At 40.4% G+C, this 11,779-nt stretch overlaps 1 protein-coding gene across 2 annotated transcripts; it reads left to right on the forward strand.

The window, feature by feature from the left end:
- Positions 1 to 4,831: 4,831 nt before the first annotated feature.
- Positions 4,832 to 10,773, forward strand: LOC109041339 (probable cytochrome P450 6a13). 2 transcript variants are annotated; one of them, XM_019057673.2, is made up of 5 exons: positions 4,832 to 5,093; positions 6,420 to 7,374; positions 8,835 to 9,062; positions 9,237 to 9,488; positions 10,423 to 10,773. In XM_019057673.2, the coding sequence occupies exons 2-5, from the start codon at positions 6,435 to 6,437 to the stop codon at positions 10,587 to 10,589; spliced, it is 1,587 nt and encodes a 528-aa protein (XP_018913218.2). In that variant the 5' UTR covers positions 4,832 to 5,093; positions 6,420 to 6,434; the 3' UTR covers positions 10,590 to 10,773. The 2 variants fall into 2 exon arrangements, with proteins under 2 accessions (XP_018913218.2, XP_018913219.2); XM_019057674.2 differs by lacking the exon at positions 4,832 to 5,093 and adding an exon at positions 5,124 to 5,344.
- The last annotated feature ends 1,006 nt before the right edge of the window (positions 10,774 to 11,779 follow it).

Below are 11,779 nucleotides of genomic sequence, written 5' to 3' on the forward strand. Positions count from 1 at the left end.
ATACAAAACTTTGAGGTTCTAAAAGTTGCTCCATTGGTTTCCTCGTAAAATTGTCTTTAATGGGCACCCCATAAAATTTAAAATGTGGCGAAAGTAACATCAAAATTTGCAGTTTTAGTCAAAAAGTTCATGTCCGAACTCTCTAATTGACTCGATCCCCTGTGCGTTGCAAACCGAGATCGCCGTCGATAGGCCTATTAAAAGTGTTTTAATACTTTATTCTTGTTTTAGCTGATTTTGGCATCATCGTCTCAATAAAGAATCTGGTTGAGGGGACTTACTGTTAGCCTATTCGCAAAACCTGCAAGCATTAATGCTATCGATTTAAATATATGAAAGGTTTTAAATTAAGTGCGAGTAGTAGTACACGATGGGAGAGAAGGATTTTTTGAATCCATTTATAGCAAACAAATCATGGTTGTGCAGGAACGTGCAAATTTGGAAACTAGAGAGCGGTACGCAGAACTAGTCCAGCCGCAAAATCGAATCCAGAGAAGTCAAACACGAGTTACAACTGGATAGATAGCTTGTTAATTAGATGAGAGGCTACGTCAGAGAAGAACAAGCCGCGGTGAGGGGGCAGGCGGCAAAAGCTGGAGAAGGGGCGATGATTATATGATCCATTGAAATTGATAAAGTATATGCTCGACTATTTACATGCTCCAACTAGCACGTACAATTAGCGCCCGAAAGCTTCGAAAGCTATCCTGCCATGCTGCCAGGATGTACAGGATACTCTGGATCAAAGTGCTCTGAACGAAAGTATTCTGGAGCTGAAATATGTACAATGGATAAAAAGTCGCTTGGATCTAAAGGACAGACTCTCAAAAGCATTGACAAGAAACAATACGCTGGATTCAAACGGACTTTTTGCTTGAATCTAAAGGAAATCCGGAAAAATCCAGAGGCTCGGCTCTCCGATTCAAGGAAAAATCGGATTGAATCAAGAGTATTTTTTCTTGTCAATGTTATTAAGAGTCTGAACTCTGGATCCAAGCAACTTTTTTTCCAGTGTATGGTTGATCAGAGTGCAAAAGACGCGTACAGACAAAATTGTGATTTTTTCCGGTGGGCTAGCGGAGATAGCACCCTTCTGTACCCTTTAAATGAGTGAAAAAGTTCAACTACTTTTCCTATACTATATTTGGGACGAATTGTCATTGATATGCGTATTCCCACGTAAAGAGATGAGGCATCTTACATTGCGTGCCTGTCACCCTTAATTACAGTGAATAAGAAGTTACCCAATTTTTTGTCCCCCACAAGAAAATTGTGGTTCATGCGTGGCACCATATCGGTGGGCGATGATTGAGAGAGGGCTATATTTGTTATTACAACATCATTTTCAAGCAGCAAAGATAATTTATGTAGCTTTCTTGCGTCATCTTCTTGAAACTTTTTTTCAATGGTTATGAGATTTGACGTATTCTAACAAACTGAATCATCACTCAATCTCAGAAAGTAGGATGCAGGTATGAAGTTTGAACGTACGACATATTAGAGAAAACTGAGGATTAACCAGACATCAGGCGAAAGTAAGTAAAAAGTATTAAAGAGAGCGTGAATAAACATTGAATAAGAAGAATGGTCGGATGACTGGAAACAAATAAATATGTTAAGAATGTAATTTTAATGACTTCTATAAAGATTTCGGTTGAAGATTCTCTTGCAACGAAGTAGATCTTGATCATAATGCAATCAAACTTTGAAGTTTTTTTATCACCTTATTGACAAACATTTTCAAAATCTGAGAGCAACGCCAAAAAAATAGTAGATTTTGATACAGTAATTCAAGTATGGTTAGTGACGACGGACTTTATAGGAGTACATACTGAGCTCCAGGTAGCATTTTTCATACGTATGAAAAATGTTGCAATAGGTCTGGTCATTTTCGCTCAATGATATCACAAGGTCATATGATAAGAAGAATGATGGTCGAATTTCCCATCTTCATACTTTTTTTCAATGAAAGATGTCCTATCAAAGATAGTTTCAGGAAAATTTCGCTGTCCAGCGCCCAGAGGAATCGAGCTGTGACACCTGAATTCGTCGCTCCATTCCGCTGCTGTCTGACAACGACGCTTGGCCGCGCCTAATTCGATATTCCAATCACGCAGGGCTTCAAAGCGTTTCCCGGCGTGCCCAAAGAGCCCAAAGAGTTGATTTTTTGAATTCGGTTATTAAATTTCATCTGTTTCGGCCTCTGGTCCAGGACTCAATCACCAGGCACCCCTTGTAATTCCGCGCTCTCCCAGCCCCCACCAATTGAAACACAGTGCTAGTTAGTGGCCCCTTCCAACGAGCGGTTGCAACCCGCAACGCGTATCGCTGATCCTGTCCTTCGCCTCTTTAAACAGGACCATCGGACGGCTTTGGGTTGAGGCTGGCTGCACGTCCCAAACTAAGCCTACATGGAAAGTGCTTGCCTTAGAGTATTTGGATTGTATTTTGCAAAAAAGGAACCAAAAGCATTGCAATGATGCGAAGGTTGTGCGAATTCATCCCTTGCAGTAAAATAACTGAAATCATGGACAAATATAAAATTTAAAGGGTAATTTTTGTCTTAGATTCACAGTTTTCAGCGAGTAAAATAGAAACTGTCAATGGATAATCAGGTTTATTTTCCGAGACAAAAGAAGTTGCACTATCTTAGCAACATTGCAATGCTCGTGGTTCCTTATTGCAAAATGCAATCCATTTTATGCTTACACTTTAAGAAAACTCCGGTTTTCCAGAGTTTAAGAGTACAATTTTTTCAAAATGATTCTTATCAAAGAGCGGTTGCGGGTACCAACGAATGGTCATGAGGCCAAAAGCCAAGCTCATAGCCCAAATCATGTTTCATTGAAATGTACTTCTTTCTCTGTGTTGTCTAAATATACGTTGTGCAAACACATTGCCTCCCCAGAGAAATTGCAGTGTTTAATTTTATATTTTTATATTATTTATTTATTCAATCGTATAGGCAGGCGTACTGCATTACACCTAGCATTGAAATCGTCAAGGATTTTCATAAGCCAATATTTAAAGACTGTTGATGACGCGAATCCTGGTAGGTATAATTATTGCTGCGTGGAGGTTCTCTTCTGGCCTACCTCGAAAATTGAAGGCGGAATAGGAGTACGCGTTGGTATACTCTTTTTCTGTCAGTTCTGTTTTCTCTGATTTTCCTCTGAAAAAACGCCACCCTCGTACTTGTTCATGTCATACAATTTTTGAGGGAAAAATATTATGGTTTCACGTCACGCGTTCAAAATCCAGACATTCGGATGCTGAGATTCAAAATGTTAACTTCCATCGAACTTTTACGCAAATTCAAGCGCTTCTTCACGTACAGACTTTAGAAAATCCACGCTTAAAAAGGGTATATATAATGATAAAAGAAAATCCACGCTTAAAAAGGGTATATATCATAATAAACATTTTAAAAATGTGATGTCAATTCTAAATAATTATGATTCTAATGAAAATGAATTGCAACGGGACTATTTTGGTCTTAAATGTAGAGGATTTTTTTCTAGTTTGAAAAGCAGTAAGAGCGCCTTTGAAGCGTCTGGACTCGGAAGTGAATCGAAGCAATCGATGAAATTCGGCGACGTTGAGGCAGGTGCTTAGGCGGAGGCCTTTGAGTTATTTGCCAAAAGCCCGAATGGCGCGGCTCTTCAAACAATCGGAGATTGGACCGGGCAGAAGAGTCCCTGTCCCCCGTTTCCTGTTCGGCGTTCCGCGGTCATTTTTCCCGAGCTGCCGGAACACGGGACGCGGAATTGGGGATTGGAGCGGAAACCGTTGCGCCAACGTCAAAACCACTGTGGAAATTAATCCGGCCCGATACAAAGCTTAATGGATCCTCTCTGACCGTTCGAATACCGCCGTTTGAGCGCTCTCCGTCATAAGTCTATGTTGCAATTACGATAACTCGCGTACCTCGATTCGGATGTTTCAAGATTTCCACCTGGAGAGAATTCGAACAAATGACTCATTTACGTGGGATATGCGATTTTATTTGCTGTGTTATCGTGGAGTTTTATTTATGGAGCACACAAGTTGCACACGGAAAGAAAAAAATCGTTCAAAGGCACCCGAAGTTCGAGTCATATAGATTCCTGGAGTTTCCGGAAACTTGAAGTTTAAGTCCCGAAGTTAGAGTCACACATTTAGAGTACTAGAGGTATTCGAGATACTTCGGTTAAAACTTCTATGGCGTCAACCGAAACACCAAAGTACTCCAGATGTATGACCTGAACTTCGGCAGCTGGACCGGAAGTTTTCGGATGCTCGATACGTAAAACTTCAGTGATCGATACGACCTAAACGACGAGTAACATGCACAACTTTTTTTTTTTGTTTGTTTTTTTTTTTTGTTTTTTGTTTTGTTTTTACATATTTAATCGTTCCTCAGCATCGTATAATCATTTACTATTGGAAGGAAATCATGAAAAGTCGTCAAGCTCAATGATATCATAGGAGGATCCGGGGGGGGGGGAGTAGGGGGCGTACGCTCCTCCCCCGGCGCGTCAGCCCGAAAAAAAAGGAGAAATAAAAAGGGAGGGAAAGAAGAAGGAAGGAAAGATGGAACAAATAAGAAGGAAGGAGGCTTATATTAGGTTATTATTCATGATGAGATTGTCTGTATCTGCATATTAGATACTTTCAAAATTTTGCAAATTTTATAGGGGGTGCCCCTCGGATTCCCTTCCTCCCCCTACCCGGTTGAAGTTTCTGGATCCGTCTATGATGATTATCTACATTGCTGTCAACACTACATAAAAATGAAATACTTGCCATGAAGAGACTCAGTGAAGATTATACACAATTATTACAATTATTACACCATCTAGACTTCGTGGGTCCACGAACGGAGCCTCAAACTTGAGCGCAAATTACATAATAAGTAAATAAACAAAACTTTGGCACCATCGTTTGGTGATGATTCGAGAAGTAAACAAGTTTCTTTGTGGTATCGTAACAGTGTTTGCGAGTCCCATTCGTTCTGTCTCTTCTCCAGAAATCAGTTGTCTCTTCTTGATGTGAAAACGTGATAACTGTATAAAAGAGGTTACTGAGTGTTTATCGTTTGGGCAGACAAACTTGTAAGTTTTGGAAAATTTTTAAGTTGCTCTGAATCAGTAGGAAAAAATGTTAAAATCCGCCAAATTCTAATCAAATTATAATTTTTAGCAATTTGTAAGTGTTTTTGGGAGACTAAAATACCTCCCTTCAACTATAAGAAACTCTATACATTTTCTCAATTTACGAAAAAAGTCTCATAAACAAAGCTCGAGACTGTGAGTCTTTTTATTTTTGGCATTTTTATTTATTCAGTGGCAGAAGAACATCCGAAGTATGTATTGTGCATGTTGTCAATCTACACCATTAAATTTCCATTAAAAATCCAAGCATAATTCCCCGCATGCTTACCTAATCTATGAAACAAATTTTTAGAGTTGTTTTGATTTCAAAGAAAATGTTGCTCTCGATCTGCTTAGAAATATACCGAGGGGAAAGCATCCTTCAGCAAAGCAACCACACTCTTTCAAATCACAGTAAAAGGGATTTTTTAACGAGCCAGTCAAAATTTTGGCGTATTGACGGGGTTCTATATAATCGATATTAATCATTAAATTCTTGGTTACAATAATCATTTTTGGCACATGTAGGAATATGCGATGGTTGAAAAAAGCCCTAGCACGTTTATGATCACAGCTTCTGAAGTGTGATAGAATGTTGACGAATTGGCCCTCAAAAGTGAAATTCGGGCCGATTTCTGTATCGTTGAAAAATTAAAGTTGATTTAGTTGAAACCACAAACATTTTAAGTGGATTTGAGTTGCACATCCTGAGAACGATCTCCAAACTGGAAAAATCATAGTTAATTTTACCATATAAAACAGTGACTCAAATAAACTCCTACTTAGTAGTGATCGTAATCAATCAGAGTAGTATTTTTATCGTTCATTAGTGGTGCGCAACGGTCATGACGTATTGGTAAAAATGCTAAATGCTACTGCATGATTGATATGGTGGTTTGAACCATAGCGTTGGTTCAATTCATGCAACTTTCCCCCTTGGGCTAGTATAGATTACTAGGAGGCCACGCTCCCTGGCCGCTATGCGGACCAATCCCCTGAAGGCGCTTTGCGCCATCAAGGCCAAAGTGTGAAACCACGTATCTCTACTGCGGCGTTTCAAAATTTCCGCTGGTATATTATTTTGTCGCAGAGGAAAGAGCTTACTGCACAGTTAAAACTTTTTACAGAACATTCTGCTGACACAGAAGAAAAATCAAGGAACTTTTTAAGAAATTACGTTAGCCAGTTTCCGAAAGAAATAATAAAGTACGACGGGAAGTATGCAACGTCACAAACGAAGATACGTGATTTCGCTCTTTAGCCATTGATATTTCGTTTATCCCACAGATTTCTTCATTTAAAATGGAGTCTCTCCAGAATTTGTTGTACGCAGCCGTAAGCCCAGTTTTCCTTTCCCTGTGCGTAGCCGCCCTCATATGGATACATCTTCGAGACTCGATCAACTATTGGGCAAAGCGGGGCATCCCTCATATACCCGCCCACAGGTGCCTCGTTCTACTCCTCGCCGAAAAATTCGGTTGGAAACACGATATGGAGATGTACTGCGATATGTACAACGCCCTGGAAGGGCACAGCTACGGGGGTGCTTTCGAGGTCCTCAAGCCAACCATCATTCTTCGCGACCCAGCGATGGTCAACGCCTGGCTCGTCAAGGGTTTCTCCAGTTTCCGCGACCACCATTCGGGCTCAGCACCGGACGAGGAAGGTGAGAACCTCACCGGAGAGTTATTCGCACTCACCGGCGATAGGTGGCGCCAGGTGCGCTCAAAACTCACACCTCTCTTCAGCCCGGCTAAGCTCAAACTAATGTACGAGACTCTGAAAGAATGCACCGAGGAGCTGAAAGATCACCTACGACAGACGGTGGACGATGAGGCTGACGTCGAAATCAAAGACGTCGTAAGTCGCCACGCGATGGACGTCATTGGAGCATGCGCGCTGGGTGTCAAGTGTAACGCCGTCAAGGACCCTGAAAACTGTGTGATCATGAAAGTCGCTAATCGGGTTTTGGATGTTGGTTGGAGGTCCTCAGTTTACTTCTTCCTGAACCTGGTTCACCCCCGGCTCCCGCATCTTCTTGGGTTCAGTTTAAGATCACCTGAGGTAGTGGCATTCATGACGTCATTGACCAAGGATGTGATGAGGATGAAGAAGGAAAGTGAACAACCCAGTCAACATTTCCTTCGGATGTTGATGGACTCTTGTGAGTTGCAAGAAGAAGACATCCATGGTTCAAAAACGATTTCTTTACAACAGGAACTCGGAGCAGAGCAAAAGGAAAGTGAGTCTGAATTCTTTCAAAAAGTAATTTTTTATGTTTAATTCGAGGGTTGAGGAAAAGTCAAAGTAAACAATCAGAGATTTTAATTGCTTATGAGCAGTTTTTGACAATGAGCCCTCCTATTAATTAAAAAACCTAACCTGACCAGGGCCGGATTTACCTACTTGCCGCCCATGGGCCGCCTGTATTTTGCCATCCCCCTCTCATTCGTTTTGAATCATCAATAAAAATCATCAAGTAAACGTGCCAGCGGGGGTGGGGTGCATAAGAAGCGTTTACTCGTGTTGGAAACATTTTTTGGGAAAACCCTGTCAACACTACTAGCAAAAATTCACCGACTTTGCGCGAACGTTAAGTGTCGTAAACTTATCTCTGCGTGGACAAGGCCCTCCATTCATAAGAAATGAACGAAAAAATTGTGGAAGAACAAACATAAATGTGGTTCAATGATTTTAACTTCCGCCGTCGCGCCGCGCAGACCGCACCGTGTTTGGAGCAATGCGTAAAGTGTTCCGACAGTTTTGTAGGCGCTCTGAGTTTCACGCCGACAACCGCTGCTGAACGCACTGTGTTAGACGTAATGCGTGAAGTATTCACGCAGTCTTGTAGGTGCTACGCGTTTCACGCTGACCGCACTGTGTTTGGTGCAATGCGTGAAGTATTCATGCATTTTTGTAGGCGCTATCCGTTTCACGCTGACCGCAGTGATCTCACTGTGTTTGACGCAATGCGTGAAGTTTTCATGGAGTCTTGTAGGCGCTAATATGTGTTACATGCCGATCGCCGCGCCGAGGGCTTCTCCTTTTCATCTCAAGTCCTCGTCATCATTTCTCTCTCAGTCGTGCCGTTCCTGCCCAAATTGCGTGTTTGGTCTCGCTCTTAACTCGATTTATTAAAGGTGCTGTCTCTTGTATCACCGAAAGAAGACAAAATTAGAAATTACTATACTCTCAGGAAATGAGAGATTTTGTTTGTAATTGTTTTCTAAATCCGATTTTTTTTTACACCTACATTTAAAAAAATTGCAAAATTTGCCGCCATGGGCCGCGGTCCATGTGGCCACCCCCTTAATTCGGCCCTGAACCTGACCATGGAGCCATTTTAGAGAGCTTCATAAATTACGTAACGCACTTTTTCGGTATTTTCGACCCTCTCCTCCCCCTTGTAATGCTTTTGTGACGTAGCCATCTTTTAACATTTAAAATCAAAATGGCGTAACGCTCCTCTCGACCCCCCCCCCCCCCGCAGGGCGTTACGTAACAATTTATAAACGCTACCGACATGCGTATTAATTAGTGTACAGTAAGATTCATAGTTTTTTTTTTTTTTTTTTTTTTTTTTTGTCATTTGCTAAAAGAGGCTTTAAGAATCTGATGAGGCATGATATAAGTATGTTATTATACCATCAGGGAGGGGAACGTCAAGAAAAAATTTTACCGTCCGATATCTTTATGATTTAGGTTTCAAAATCACGGAGGATTACGTTGCTGGCGTTTTTGCATCGTTTCTCTCAGCCGGGCTTGAGCCAATTTCCATCATCGTGACTTGCTGCTTTTATGAGCTGGCGCATCATCCTGAGATCCAGGACAGAATATTCAATGAAATCCAAACGATTAAAGAAGGATCCGGAAGTGATATCACCTTTGAGGACCTCAAAAAACTTCAATATTTGGAGCAAGTTGTAAAGGGTGAGTGAGTAACTTTTATTCCACTGAGTATATAGGCACACGTTTGATTAATTTACCATGAGTCATAAATATTTGATTTCTTACGATGCGTGCGGAAAACATTCCGAGATTTCTATGTACTTTTTGATAGAACAATGGCGTCGTTTTGACTGATTTTCGTATTTTTATTCACAGAAACATTGCGAAAATATCCAACAGCTGGATTTATCCACAGAGAATGCACAGAGCCTTTCCACATTCCTGATTCGTCGATTGTGGTGGAGAAAGGAGTCCGACTTTTCATCTCAACTTGTGGCCTCCATAGAGACCCAAAATATTTTCCCGAGCCTGATAAATTCGATCCTGATCGATTTTCGAAAGAAAATATCCACAAAATTGTACCTGGCTCGTACCTACCGTTTGGCGAAGGGCCTAGAGTATGCGTTGGTAAGTCATGATCATAATCATGAAGTTATTGCTTTAAATCATGAAGTTGACTATTTAGGAGGACATCCGAGGAGTATTTTGTTTTCAAGCAAAAATACCTTAGCCAATGGTTCATTGCTTCGGTATATGTTACTCACGAATGCACTGACATACTGATAATTTATAAAAAAAAGCAATGCAAATTTTACGAAGCATTGTCGGTTCGAAGAAATTTGGCAGCACAGTAAGTATATCGATGCTTAGTCGATCGTGTAATAGTTTATATTAACTCTAAAAGTGCAGCGAACACATATTGTTAGCATCTATTTTTAATGCATACAATTGGGCCATATTCTTAGATATACCTAAAGCTATTTTGTGTTCAAATGTGTTGCATAAAAGTACCTGCCGCAATGCGTACCACTGAATTATATATATGCTTTAGGATGAATCTTAGAGAAATATCAGTGAAACTGAAGTTCTTAGTCCACTAATTTAGTGGCAGATCGTCGAATATAAGGTGCATGCATTTTATGCGACTATCGTCGAAGCTGAAAAATAAAGATTAAAGTTTTACACGATCCTTAACCACCCCCTCCCCCCACCTTTCTTCAACGTATTGGTATACATTAAAAAAAAACCGAAAATTATTTTTTAAAAAATCTATAAAAAGTCTTCGGATAGGCCCTGAAATTATGTAATTTAGAGGACACCTGGTTCTAAAGATCAACTTATCCTTCAAATCCGCAATAATTATTAGGTATGGACTAATGAAAAATTATTAAAAATTACTCCTATAATTGGGCGTGTGTGTATCGTTTCAAATACTGGCCTATAATGTCTGTTCGTCATGATAGCCACGTCCCAGATTAGATAGAGAATCTCTCATTGCGACTGGCCAGTGATTTTTATTTGCAGTTTTCTTTCACCGACTTTTACTAATCCTTGTTCTCAGGGAAGCAGTTGGCTTTGATGAATATCAAACATATGGTGATGAATTTAGTTTCGGACTATACACTCCAAACATGTGAAAAAACTCAAAATTGTCTCCGAACGGACCCTCAGAAGTTTTTCCTTGGCCCGAAGGGTGAGGTGTGGCTCCGGTTGAAAAAACGGAAGTAAATTGGCGTGCAACACAAGATCGAGTTTTATATCGCGGTGAGGGTCCTTAAAAGAAAATCACAACGAGGATCACGTGTGCATGAGGAATTCACATCTTTTACTGATCATGAATTATCAATCGCCACCTTCTGCATTAAGATTGTAAAAATACACAATAAATTATTGCTAACGTTTTTAAACCTAACGATGACAATTTTTTTTCTTTCTTTTTTTATTTTCTTTTAACGAAAATGGACTCTGCTTACTCGCACCAAGATTACGAAGGGGAACGCGGAGTTCCCCCAAATCTGGCGCGCCCCAGCGAGGTGATTATTGGAATTGATAGACAAAGCGATAGACAAAGTGGACATAGGGAGTATAGAGCGATTCTATTGGTTGAAATGGTTGGTTCTTATAGACTAAGGGAGTAAATGATGGATTAACTGTCGTGTCTTTCATGGGTTGCCGTTGGTTAATCTATTAGCTATGTCCATTGCCACCACCCACTTCCACCAATAGGATCCCTTTAAATCCCTTTTGTCTTCTTTGTCTATAGTTTTGTCGATCAATTTCAATAATCGGCCCGCAGGGAGGGTTTCCATTCCTGCTCCGAGGATCCAGATACCAGTCTCGGTCTTCAAGTATGTGATGAATCTGAATATAGATAGCTTAAGAAAAGCAGGGATAAACTTCTTCGTCTAAATTATGTTTTTCTTCAAATTCAAAATTAAAATCCCAGCATTCCTACTAGATATCCATCAATTCAATGTGCATGTGGATGTAAGTATTATTGATACAAGAAAGTATCTTAAACTATACGTCAATAAGACCTTTAAAGTAGAATAGCTTAACATTTCTCATTTTTGCCCATTGCCCGGTGCATGCCATTAGGTAAACTAAATTACGTGGGAATGAATTTTGTCGTAAGCGTGTACTTTACTCTAAGACAGCTGGCGCTAAGGTATCAGTATACTTTTTTTTTCTGAGTAAAGCATCATGGAAGCCGAATCAACGAATGGACTTCAAATGATCTCAAGCATCAAATGTTCTTTTGGGCTCCCCTTTCATTTTGAAAATGCTTTTCCGGACCATTTACTTCTATTAACAGAGTGAAGTTGATTCTTTAGCCAAGTACAAGCAGAATTTTCCAGCAGAGGAAGACACTATCCATACACTCCTACGATTTTGTTCGTGCGTTTTTCAACAACCGA

This window comes from Bemisia tabaci, chromosome 1 (genome assembly GCF_918797505.1).
Source record: "Bemisia tabaci chromosome 1, PGI_BMITA_v3".
NCBI classification, from domain to species: domain Eukaryota; kingdom Metazoa; phylum Arthropoda; class Insecta; order Hemiptera; family Aleyrodidae; genus Bemisia; species Bemisia tabaci.